Consider the following 13,366-nt stretch of genomic DNA (forward strand, 5'->3'; position numbering starts at 1 on the left):
GCGGCGGCCCAATTTGGTCATTTGTTTTGTTACCGCGCCGATTGAGGGCGTAAATCATCTCTTATGGCGACGGAACGCTGAAATAAAATTTTGAGTTTGACAGGCAAAAAAGGTAATTTTAACACACAAATTTAAACTGTCTTGTACTCTCAACTGAATGACTTTGACATTTTGCACTACCACAGCTTTTGATGAGCGTCATTTTCTTGTTTGTGTTGTTGTATTATTAAGCTGTAGGCCTATCAGTATCAATCATCAATCATATAAACTGCTGACCGGCATGACTCCATATCATATTGACTGGAGTGGAGTGAAGTTCAGTTTAAATTATAAAGCCATTTTTATTTGGGATAACTTTCCGTATGGCGCCACCACTTTTTCACTCATTTTTACAAAAAGGGATAGGGCCTATATCAATCAGGTAAATAAGTTCCTAAATTCAAATCGAGCGCCATACGGAAACTTTTTCCAAGAAGGAATTGGCGAAAGACTTCTCTTGAAATATTATTTCAGGAAATGCTTTACTTTTTGAGAAAACATTAAAACAATATCAATTCTCTATATTGAAAATTACGCACGGATTTATTTTAAAACAAATGTCATGACAGTGACACGGCAAAACTTGCGGAAACAAGGGTGGGTTTTCGCGATATTTTCTCCCGACTCCGATGACCGATTGAGCCTAAATTTTCACAGGTTTGCTATTTTATAAAGAAGTTGTGATACACGAAGTGTGGGCCTTATTGCCAATAATATTGGGCATTACGAGTACTGTTTACCGGATGTGTCCAATGGCTTTTAAAAAAAACACACAAAGTGACAAACTGCAGTGTAGCATCTCATACCGTGGATCTCCTAATATCGTGGTACCAGAAAGTAACTTTAATCGTTGGCAATACGTTATCTAATGACAACTTTAATACAATAAATCGATAGCCAATGATCCTTTACCGATTTGGTACAAAAATTCATCTGAAATGTTCCAGATTTTTTTCTTTTTTTCTTCTTTTAGAACCCCTCCCCCCCCCCTCCCCCCTCCTCCGGCCAAAAATCACTCTTGACGCTGGTGTACATGCGTGTACTTGCGATGATTGTAACCCTCCGGAGACCGGAAGGTTCTGAAATAGTACACCCAAATTTAGCCATGTTGTCAATATTTATTGATGTTGAAAACTAGTCAGATTGAGATATGAAATAATAAAGTATCTAATTTACCTCAATGAGATACCCTTTTTTGTAAAAATGAGTGAAAAAATATCTTGGAAAAGTCATCGAACGAGTAGTTTCATCACGTATTTCTGATCACATTCATACTTTCAACCTGTCCGACGTGTTCCAGTCAGCATACAAGCCTTTCCATGGGACCGAGGCTGCACTAGTCCGTGTGAGCAACGATATTCTCTCTGCAATGGACAATGGTAACCTTACAGCACTAGTCCTGCTAGACTTGAGTGCTGCTTTTGACACTGTCGATCACAACATCCTTCTCTCTCGGCTCCAGAATCACCTTGGCATAGAGGACACAGCCCTAGCATGGTGCAAATCGTATCTCTACAATAGAACTCAGCATGTATGTATTGGCACCGCGATATCCGACCCTGTTGTTTTGAACTACTCTGTGCCACAGGGGTCGGTACTCGGCCCGCAGTGGTTTACGCTATACACTTTACCGATTCGTGACATCATCCTGAAATTTAATCTGAATTACCATGTGTACACAGACGACACTCAACTATACATCACGTTTAAATCTTCTCAAGAAAACGCCAATGCATCTATTGCAAGACTTGAGAAATGCATCCAAGAGATTCGACGTTGGACACAACAAAACTTCCTGAAGTTAAATGATGATAAGACAGAGTTCCTTCTATTTGGGTCACGTCAACAGTTAACTAAGGTTTCAGTGCCATACATCTCCATCGGTGATGCTCGGATAGCTCCCTCGCTGAAAGCTCGGAACTTAGGGGTTATTTTTGATTCATCAATGACACTTCAGCCACACATCAACAACATTGTTCGTTTATCATCATATCACATCAGGAATATAGGTAAGATTCGCAAGTACTTGGACAAAAGTGCCACTGAAAAGGTCATTCACGCATTTGTTACTTCTCGTCTTGACAACGGCAATGCTCTTCTCTACAGTCTTCCTAACAACCAGATTTCCAGACTTCAACGGCTCCAAAATACTGCTGCCCGCATTGTGACACTGTCTAGAAAATCGTGTTCTATCACCCCCATTCTGAAACAACTACACTGGCTCCCTATCTCTCAACGAATCATCTTCAAGCTGATGCTCATTGTCCACAAAGCTCTTAATGGCAAGGCTCCCCACTATATTTCTGAACTGCTTCAAGTTTACACTCCATCAAGGAAATTTCGATCAAGTTCTATGCTTCTCCTCATTGAACCCAAGTCTCGACACTCATGGGGTGACAGGTCTTTTTCTTCAGCCGCGCCACGCATCTGGAACTCTCTACCACTTAATCTTCGATCTTGTCTTTGTACTGCAAAATTCAAGTCTCTTCTCAAAACTTATCTTATGTCACAGGTTTTCAATGACTAATTTTGTTGTGTCTGTTTTTCTTTGTGTTGTGTTTTGTTTTTGTTTTGTTTTTGGTTTTACTGCGCCTTGAACACCCAGCAGGGTGGATATGTGCGCATTACAAGTCTTATTATTATTATTATTATTATTATTAAAAAGTGGTGGAGTAATACGGAAAGTTATCCAACTAGTCACCAGGTCTACCACTTTCGAAAATCATGACAAAGATTCGAAGAACACGCAGTTGAACTTTAAAGTGTAATAAACATTTAATTTAAGGAAATATTTTATTTTTAAAGAAAAAAAAGAGCAAAACTTCCCAGAGACCAGAGCGAAACACTCGCGAGACGAAAAACACCCTGGTCCAGGTTCAGGTTTTGAACCTCGGCTGGGCGGTAGCCTGATAACCAGCTACTCCCCCTTGCAGACTCACTGTAGAAGTGCTTCTCATCAGCAATTAGCTGTACACACGTACATTATTCACTTATATTGTACCCTGTAGCCTATACAGTACACCAACAATCATGTACAAACTCCAATGCAGTGAGTCGGTTAGCTCCATCCTGCGGGAGCCCCATCCAAGTTTCAAAACCTGAACCATAGTGATCTTTTTTGTTTTACAAGCACTGCCACACTGACTGAGTCCTACATATCACCTACTACTAGAACTATGAGGTTTGTTCCGCTATCGTCTCAACGAGGGGGGGAGGGAGACGATAGCGGAACGAACCTCATATATGTAGTTCTAGGATTACATATCACCCAGCCCAATGGGTCAGTCCTTACTCCTGGTACCTGAGTTACTCACAACAACAACCAGTTTATGACTCTTTTCTCTTTGCCTCTTAATTAGTGAGATGCAGAATCAAAACAACAACGTTGCAATGATGAGTCGACAGTCTGGTAGCCGTAGTGGGACGCCCAACTCTATGATTGTACTGGAACAGGGTCGCAGTAGCCCAACGAGGTACGTAGTTCACTCTACATGTAGTTGTTATAAGACTAAGAGAGTAGGCTTCCCATAAAATGAACAAAATGCTACATTTTTGGAGCTAGGCTAGCTGTGGTATAGGGGTGCTCGTGTTGTGCGGTCGTGAACTCAAGCTCTGGTGTTTAGCTGATCAGTGAGTGTGGACTTGAAACTCAAGTGGCCTTGAGCAAGACACTTAACCATTATTGCTTCCTCCTTTGGGTGGGATGTAGCTTTTGGTCTCATGTGTTGGTTAATGCATGTAAAAGAACCCAAAGTGAAGAAGGGGTTCGCCTCAGGGATACTGGGAGTGGCTGTTAGTGCTTAATGTGTGTGGCTGCACTGCACCTTGTAAGGTGTTAAAGGTAGTTGACACTATTGGTAATTGTCAAAGACTACCCTTCACAGTTGGTGTATCTCAACATATGCATAAAATAACAAACCTGTGAAAATTTGAGCTCAATAGGTCATCAAAGTTGCGAGATAATAATGAAAGAAGAAAACACCCTTGTCACACGAAGTTGTGTGCGTTTAGATGGTTGATTTCGAGACCTCAAGTTCTAAACTTGAGGTCTCGAAATCAAATTCGTGGGAAATTACTTCTTTCTCCAAAACTATGGCACTTCAGAGGGAGCTGTTTCTCACAATGTTTTATACCACCAACCTCTCCCCATTACTCGTCACCAAGTAAGGTTTTATGCTAATAATTATTTTGAGTAATTACCAATAGTGTCCACTGCCTTTAAACTGTTACATAGGGCCAACATGGCGCTCATAATTTTGAAGCAATCCTTTACAAGTTACAGCAATGAATTTTTTAATTACAATGTAACGTAATCAGCTGTAATAATTGTTACCATTTTCTCTCCGTTAAGAACTACCAAAGTGTTCAAATATTCATTCTTATTTTTCTAATTTCTTTGTTTTCGCAGACCCTCCTCCTCCACCAGTAAGCGTCCAGCAAGACCAGTGCGTATAAATTACATTTAACCTCTAAAAATGGGTTCTGGGTTTTGTTGGGTTGGGTAATTTCTTCAGCAACAGTGTTGTTGCATGTTACTAATTACTATCAGAGTGTTTTGTCAACGTGATTTGTGTTTATGGGAACATACATTGTTCAGTCTAGATGAATTCCCATGGTTGGACCAATGCTGAATCACTCAATACTGATACTTCATATAACGATGGTCTCCCTCCCCTTTCATTTCCTGGTTTTTTTTCTGTCTACTCTATACCAAAAGCTTTGAGATCAAGAATAACTTGGCACCAAATATTTCATACTAATGATTGTCTCCCCTTACATTCCCCGTCTTTCCCTCTGCAGTCTCCAATCAAAAGAGGGGGTAGTTCCTTAGAGATTCTTCCTGCTGACGAAGGTAAGAAATACAGAATACCATTTTCATAGAATCAGAATTATATCCAATATTGCAACTGTTTTTACAATTATGCTACAGGCTTGACGCTTGACCACCAACGTTAGGGCTAGATAGAGCGCTGGTACATTGATCCAAAGGTCATAGGTTCAAATCCCGCTCTAGTCAATTTTATTATTCCCGCTCTAGTCAGTTTCCCTTGTGGGTTTATCAGCATTGTTCTCTCGCCTTCTTCATCAGAGTCTGTTGAACGGTCATCATCCATCGTAGCCAGTGTTTAAGGCTCACCACAAACTGTTTGAGAAACAGTTTTTTTTTTTTTTTTTTTTTAATACTCCAGTACCAATGACGTTTAAAAACTTATGGATTTGTATCAACTTGTATTAAAGAAATTGGGAAGGAGTCTCATAACTCTTTTTTATTTTCTTAAAATATTGCAGAAGAAATCAGCAGATCCGCAAGCAGACTGAGCACCAACAGTGTCAACGATGAGGGCTCCCGGCAGACCCAGAGTGCTGGATCTCACAGCCGTCTCGGCTTCCATGATGAGCAGCAAGGAGGGCAAAATGAGGCGGCAGGAAACAGACAGAGGGGACACGGGGAGATGAAGAGAAGCAGTAGCGTCGAGATGGACAGGATGACGCCAGAATCACCAAGGAGGCAGGTTTATCTTCCGACGGTCAAGAGGAACTTTGAGCAGTGAGTTTGGGGGGTTGGTTTATCAGGTTCAGTTGGGAAGGTAGAGTCTTTAGAAGGGATCCAGTCAGTCTTGTTTTTTAACATCCGTAGCAGGGGTTAGTGACAAGAGGTATTGATACGGTGCACTGTCCATGGTGGTGTGGTTGACCGTTACCCCTTAATTACCCTTAATTTGATCATCACCATTGGAGCAGTTACAATCAGAATAGGGTTGAAAATGTCTGAAGTTTATGCTATGGAATTAACCAAACTCGTTCAATATTGGTCTGAGAATTCTTACTCTTTAATTTACAGGCATGGCATGCCAATAAATGAAGAATTAGCCAAGGCCGTCCAGAACCGTTCCATCCTACAAAACGGTTCCATCATTCCACCGTCATCCGTCCACACAAGTACAGACTCACCGCACAGGAAGCAGCAGGGTCAAAGGTTAAACACACAGGACACCGATGCAGGAACTTCAAATGAGAGCTCAAAAGACTCTGTTGATATCGACGAGAGACTGGAACGGTTGACAGTCAAAGAGACCGAGGGTCAGAGGGCAGATGTCAAAGTTCAAGGGGGACCAGCTAAAGAAGCAGTAGAGATAGATTCATATTATGTTAGTCACGGCAGTTCAAACAATGCTACAGGTAAATTTATCTAAGTTTGTGAAGAGACACTTTATGTAGGAATCAACTGTTTTTAAAGGCAGTGGACACTATTGGTAATTGTCAAAGACCAGTCTTCTCACTTGCTGTATCTTATCATATATGCATGAAAATACAAACCTGTGAAAATTTGAGCTCAATAGGAGACTTTCCAACGCTAGGTGGCAGCAGACATACCGGGTAAATTTCCATTGTTTACGTAGTTCTGAACATGCGCATAATTCTGAGAACAATGGATTTACCCGGTAAGTCTGCTGCCCTCTATCGTCCCAGAAAGTCTCCCATTGGTCGTTGATAAGTTGTGAGATAATAAAGAAAGAAAACACACCCTTGTCACACAAAGTTGTGTGCTTTCAGATGCTTAATTTCGAGACCTCAAAATCTAATTCTGAGGTCTCAAAAAACAAATGAAATTTGTGGAAAAAAAATGTCTTTCTCGAAAACTACGTTACTTCAGAGGGGGAACGTTTCTCACAATGTTTTAAAGCAATCAACTGCTCCCCGTTACTCGTTACCAAGTAAGGTTTTATGCTAATAATTATTTTGAGTAATTACCAAAAGTGTCTAGTGCCTTTAAAGCTCTCATTTTTAGAATCATTTTTATATAGATCATTATGTCATACACGTACATTCTTGCAAAATTAGCAATTCTAATCAAATACCAAAATAATAGTTGGTAGATTTTTAATTCTTTACTGCGCCTGTTTTTGTAACACTTTGATATATAAGAATGCCGGTCAAAAAAGGCATCACGGTGAGGTCTTGATAAAATTTGTCAAAAATGACCCAGGCATTCATGGAACCCATTGAGAAAGGCAACAATTTTTATAGTTGATGTTTTTATTATGTCAAAATATATATAACATGTAAATTTAGTTCCAGAATATTGGTTTTTATTTTCATATGATTTCACTAGAACACAATGCAAGCAGAACTCTTTGTCGATTTAAGTAATTAACACGCATAAATTATCACATCATAGCCCAAACAAAATGTCTTAAGGTTTTTGTTATAATTTTGTCCTCAGCAGCTGTAACAAATTCTTCAACAGTAGATGATGATCCCTATTACGTCACTCACAGTCAAGTGTCATCGTCCGCAGCAAGTGGTAAGTTAACGCCAGTAGGGGACATCTTAGTATTTGATCCATTGTCTGTGGTTCTGAACCACATGCAGGGCCCAATTTCATGACTCTACTTACCGCCGAATTCTGCGCTTACGATCACGATTCCCCACTTACGTGCAAGCGCTGAAATTTCTGCGCTAGCCTTGTAAGTGTAGAATGCCTAGTAACGCGGAGAACGCACGCGCAGAAGCCAAAATCCGCTGCTAACCCGTGAAATACGCTTGCCGTCAGCACATAATTCCCTGCTTCCGTAAGCGCCGATTCTGTGCTTACGGTAAGCAGATCCATGAAATTGGCCCCAGGTCACATCCTTGTCCGATCAGATACATGTAGCCCCATTTTTTTAGCGTTCCTTTGCAGCGACCAGTACATAATCTGAGTCGGTTGAGGCATTCCCATACAGCCCAGCTTGTGTCAGGTCAGGACCAGATCAGAGTTTTCTTTTGCACTAAGTTTTGTAAAAAATGATAAATGTTCATATACTATTTGTTGCAAGACCGTCATAGCCCCAAAAAATGTCTGTTAGCTTCTGCCACTCAAATTTCACTCTTTTTTTTTTTACAAATATTTTATTTTGTTTTGTTTATTCAATATTTCCTCAGAAGCAGTAACAAATTCTTCAACAGCAGATGATGATCCCTATTACGTCACTCACAGTCAAGTGTCATTGTCCGCAGCAAGTGGTAAGTTTTCTCATGATTGGATATCTGAGGTCCAGGACAATTGAAGGATGAGGCGGCCACGGACGCAAGTCTTTGCCAAATGATGATGATTGTCAAATTGTCACATTTATTTTGTTTTTTTTATTTTCCACTACAGCGATAGAAAATCCCAGCAGTGTTGAAGACAATGCTGATACTCCTGAAGAACCAGAAGTGAAACCTGCAGCTCATGCGACCTCAACGAGTGATGTCGCTGAGACGGGTCAAGATGGTGAGGATGAAGATGAAGACAGTGATGAAGATGAGGAGGAAGAGGAGGAGAAAGCTCCATTTCAACTTCTTGGAGAGGTAAGATCTTCTTCAGCTGTGCCATTGAAATTTAAAAACACAGCAATCAACTTTGGGTTTTTTACTGTAATTAATTGATTTGATCATCAACCTTACCTCACTGTCTATTAATTTTTGTGTATTCTCTGTAATATCGTTGTAGATATGTTTTCTCCTACAATTTTCTGTAAAAGAAAGCAATCTTGTCTATAATCTGAAAGCACACAACTTCGTCCAACAAGGGTGTTTTTTCTTTCATCATTTCCTCGCAACTTCGATGACCAATTGAGCCCAAATTTTCACAGGCTTGTTATTTTATGGTTATGATGGGACACACCAAGTGAGAAGACTGGTCTTTGACAATTACCAAACGTGTACCTTCCCTTTAATGAGGGGATTTATTTAAACCTATGTTCCAATGGTGGTACTGGTCGTAGCTGAGGCTGCTCCAGCCATTTTATAGCTGGGATGTTTACCTTCAGTATTTGGCTTCAAAATAGCTCATGAAGCTCTAGTCGGTCAAAACAGCACATACACTCATACTTATTCAAACATGTCTTGTTGCCACTTGTTGTACAGTTTTTGGAAGCAGTCATGGAGGAAGACTATGAGAATGCAGAGAAGCTTTGTAAGATGGGTAAGTTAGTTGAATCGAAAAGGATATTTTTTTCAAGTATATTAGATATGATGATTTTGTGAAAGGTGCAAAAGTGTACACACCATTCTCCTACATGTGCAAGTGTGTAACTCAGTGCTTGTTGACTTGATTTTAATTGCATTGTATATTTTATATTTTTGCTTTGTTTCCATTTCCCTTTACGTTATATGTAACTTTGTGCCTTTTGAAACAATTCTGATTGCATATTTCTTATTTCATATGTTTGTGTTTGTCTTTTGTGAATTGCCTTGTGAATTTTGTATGTCTCAAATTGTGTGTTTATCAATTTTGCTTTACATACCTTTATTCCTTGGACTAACTGTTTGATTGCTATTGAATTTGAAGCCAAAGATTTTTATTTGTATATCTTTATTCTATTGAACCGCTGTTTAATTGCCCATTTGCTAATGACCTTCAAGTCAAAGATTTTATTGTTGCATCTTTATTCTTTGGAATCACTGTTGAATTGCTATTGAATTTGAAGTCCTATGTTATTGTTATGCTATTAATTTTAAGTTGTATGTAATTGTCTTGTGTATTCTTATACTTTATAGTTAGGCCTACACTTTATACATGTATAAATCAGTCCAGATTTTAGTGTTGTGTTTTACCTTTCGTAGATTGCAAAAAACACCCCTCTCCGAGATCCTGTATATTACATCATTGCAAAATTGGCCAAAGTACCTTGTTCCAACATGCTGGTGCCCATGGCCTCCCATTTAACCAACAGCGCTAGTCTTGGTTCCTAGATCATTGGTGTTGCGTGGTCACACTAAACCAACGTTCCGATTATGCACGGCAAAAACTGTACACGCTTGTAATGAACGAACGCTAGCGGGCGCTCTGTTTCTCTGATTTCCGGATCTCACCATGTCCTGTGCTCACCATGGTGAGATCTAAATCAGAGAAACAGAGCGCCCGCTAGCGTTCGTTCATTACAAGCGTGTACTGTTTTTGCCGTGCATAATCGGAACGTTGGTTGTGTGTGACCGCGCAACACCAATGGTCTTGGAACTAAGACTACAACAGCGCCCAATTTCATATCACTGCTTACCACAGAATACTGTGCTTCGCCCGCCCTGTAATGTATATGATTCCATAGGCTAGAGTTTCGTGGTAAGCAGAGTCATGAAATTGGACCCAAACCATAAACAAAAATTCTTTCTTAAGTTTTGCCATACTCCTTATATGCAAGATTACATAGCTTACTAATTCTTAAATACGTAATTTACCGTTTTGGGGATTTTTTGTTCTTATTATGTTTTTCCAGGTAGGCCTATTTTAAACAAAATTTACAATATTATCTGTACAATGATTTTTAACATTCTTTTTTTTAAATATTTCCTTCACAGTTCTGATGTATGAACCTGACAATGCTGAGGCCAAACAGTTCCAACCACTGATTGAAGAAATGCTTAAGAGAGGTAAACAATTAATATTGTAGTTGCTAAAGACATTAAAGAGAACATTTTCAATATCTACAGTTTGGAAATCTTATTATTTTGTACTTGCACAAAGTCAAATTCTGTTTTTGTTTGTTCAAATGTCTCAAAGGTGAACACTCTGTTAGTGCTTCCTGGGTTGTATCAAATACTTGGGTGTGATCCCTGGCTATACAGCAGTTACAGGTTGTATGGCTTCTGACTAGCACCCATGAACAAAGATATTGACAAAATAGAGAGACCCCCAGCAGAGGGCTAGATAGCTCAGCTGGTGCTCTTTGACTATTTCGTCCTTCAGTTTGTTGCTAATTTATTGTTTTATCGCACTTTGAGTTTCAGTCATGAATGTAAGGGGCTTTCAGTCATTTTATAAGTATTTAAGTGAAAAGTTTTAGTATAACTTGTTATTAGTGTGTGCTGATTAGAGTAATTTTTACCTGTTTTCTTTTAAAATATTTGTTGTCTAATTTAGAACGAGAAGCCCAGTTATGGGGGAGCGGCAGCGAGGATGATTCTGATGATTCCGATGATTCTGATGAAGAGGATTCTGATGATGATGATTCAGACGATGACGATGAGTCAGACGATGACGATGATAGGTGAGTATTTTCAAATGTGATTTACACGGCAGTGGATGGTTTGGTTTCGACAGAACTCTTCCAGATTTCCTGACAGTACTTTTTGTGGATAAGGTGCTTTGTGCCAAGCGTGTTGCATCACATATTCACAAATGAGCCAAAGAGTTTTGACTTCCTGCAGGCATTATTTGTACACAGCTCAATCGAATTGTAGAACACAAGTTTTGTCAGAGAGCGTCTGGCTGTCATTTGGACACCCCGTTTGAAATTTGAAAACCCTGTTTTATCAGTAACATGTAAAAGTATTGTAAGTGAATAGTATGGACACCCAGGTTTTAAATTTCCAGCAACCCTTTTTCCAAATCCTGGCTAAAACCTTGGTTTTCCCAATAACAATGGACGGCACAGACATGACAGACGATCTGGCTTAAAGTTGAATTAAGTTTTTTTTTGTATTATTTTGATTATGTTAATTGTATTAATTGTTTTTTTAAATTGTAAACTGATTTTTTGTTTCCATTTATTTCTTTTGACCTATCTATGGAAAAAAAAAATCTTATTCAACATTGATTATTCTAAATAGCCCCTTATACACTGTAATAACATATATTTTTATTTTCAGTTCATCCAGTGAGGAAAGTGACTCAGCTGAAAATGCAGAAGAGGAGAAATAAAGAAAATATACCTGAGCATCTGACGTCTTTGTTCAGTGGATCCATTCAAGCAACCCATGGAACCAGTAAGAAGCATTATATTTTGTTAACTTTTCACTAAATGTAGCTTCTGACTAGCACCCATGAACAAAGATATTGACAAAATAGAGAGACCCCCAGCAGAGGGCTAGATAGCTCAGCTGGTGCTCTTTGATTGTGGATCTTTGGATGAGATTGTAAGCCAAGGCTTTATAGAATGGATGACTGTAACTTAACCATACTTAGGAGCTTGATCAGTGACAGAAGACCATCTGAAATATTAATACTGAGTCCGTATTTGAAACTTTGCATGGTGGAAATACGATATTCACATGCAGTAAAGGTTTGCGGTAACACCATGTAATGATAATCTCTAAATGAGTTGGGGGTGGTTCTGAAAAGAACCGTTAGTTTCGACTTGACGTTTTGATCAGTATGCTGTGATCGTCTTCTGAAGAAAGTCCAGCAAACAAGCCATAATGGATATGGCCCAAATAATGGCTGTAAAAGGCAATATTTTACACTTAGCATGAAAGTGTGTGTGCCTGAATAAAATTGCTGTTGTGCGCATGCGTTCTTTAACAAACTCTTTATAACACATCTGCTGCTGAAGTTTGTCTAAAACTCTGTAAATAAATAAGTAATCTGCTGCCCTATATTGGTGAAATATTCATTAACCATGACACACATCCATCAAAGTGAGAACAATATTACAATGTTTGCATTAGTTCATGAACAAGTCTCTCGCTGAATTTGAACACGTAGCGCTCGGTAAAAATTATAAACCTGATAGGTTTCGACCAATAGGAATGAAGAAACTGTCTTATAAGAACAGGTGCAAGCTTGCGTGTCACGCCCATGTTTCAACACTTTTTACTGGTCATAAACAAAGGTTTATACACACCCACGTGACGCGCTATCCACCAATAGGGATAGAGAAACTGTCTGAGGTATTTATGAATATAACTTTTTATCTACTCTTATTACCATAACAGCATTGTTAACAACTAATGTGTGTCGCAAACAAGTTCCTATTTATAACTTGCTTTTCGGCTTATTGACTGTCTCGATAGAGTATTTACCATAGAGCTATATATATTGACTAGAGCACTTACTTGCTCTGCGTTTTGAAGCCTTCCTAGGCGCAGACATGTTTGATGTGTTGCCCGAATTCGAAACGATTTTAATTTTAAGAGAACACACATTGCAGCGATTTTTTTAAATATTTGGCGTGTGCGTTTATCGTACGCGACTGCCCAATCGCGTACGTCTGCGCTACGAAAACTGTAACTTCGACTTGATTGACGTACTTGCAATAGCCGTACAATTGCCATACAAAATTTCAAGCTTTTGTATTGGTTTGTACATAAACATGGATGCGCCCACACGGCTTCAAAACCTTAGTGCGTGTATAACGGGGTGTTAACGCTCTAGTCAATATATATAGCTCTATGGTATTAACAGATGGTAAGAATGGGAATCATTAAATAAAATTATTAATTTCTTGAAAAGTACACGTTTTACAATTTATAATCCGTCCGTTTTTTATTTAATACATTCATTGTGCTGTGAAATTTTAAACAATACAGCTTCATATACTATGAGTAAACAACTTGACATTTGTAAATCTTTATGAAAACAGAA

The 13,366-nt window shown here is 39.0% G+C and overlaps 1 protein-coding gene across 2 annotated transcripts; it reads left to right on the forward strand.

Annotated features, from left to right (window-relative positions):
* The first annotated feature begins 35 nt into the window (after positions 1-35).
* Positions 36-12,090, forward strand: LOC117288513 (transcription initiation factor TFIID subunit 11-like). Of its 2 annotated transcripts, none has more exons than XM_033769400.1 (13): positions 36-112; positions 3,399-3,512; positions 4,448-4,484; positions 4,840-4,891; positions 5,329-5,587; positions 5,882-6,219; positions 7,265-7,345; positions 7,966-8,046; positions 8,183-8,373; positions 8,932-8,989; positions 10,363-10,434; positions 10,925-11,051; positions 11,653-12,090. In XM_033769400.1, exons 2-13 carry the CDS (start codon positions 3,403-3,405, stop codon positions 11,702-11,704), a joined length of 1,458 nt encoding a protein of 485 aa, XP_033625291.1. In that variant the 5' UTR covers positions 36-112; positions 3,399-3,402; the 3' UTR covers positions 11,705-12,090. The 2 variants fall into 2 exon arrangements, with proteins under 2 accessions (XP_033625291.1, XP_033625292.1); XM_033769401.1 differs by having other exon boundaries at positions 7,268-7,345.
* Positions 12,091-13,366: the final 1,276 nt, after the last annotated feature.

The sequence above is a fragment of the Asterias rubens genome, chromosome 3 (assembly GCF_902459465.1).
Source record: "Asterias rubens chromosome 3, eAstRub1.3, whole genome shotgun sequence".
Taxonomy (NCBI): domain Eukaryota; kingdom Metazoa; phylum Echinodermata; class Asteroidea; order Forcipulatida; family Asteriidae; genus Asterias; species Asterias rubens.

Bases quoted from the DNA above. Each gene is read 5' to 3' on its own strand.
- LOC117288513 (XM_033769400.1), top strand. From the start codon at position 3,403: ATGCAGAATCAAAACAACAACGTTGCAATGATGAGTCGACAGTCTGGT. The intron at 7,346-7,965 runs GTAAGTTAACGC...ATATTTCCTCAG, and splicing joins GTCATCGTCCGCAGCAAGTG to AAGCAGTAACAAATTCTTCA. The intron at 8,047-8,182 runs GTAAGTTTTCTC...TTTCCACTACAG, and splicing joins GTCATTGTCCGCAGCAAGTG to CGATAGAAAATCCCAGCAGT.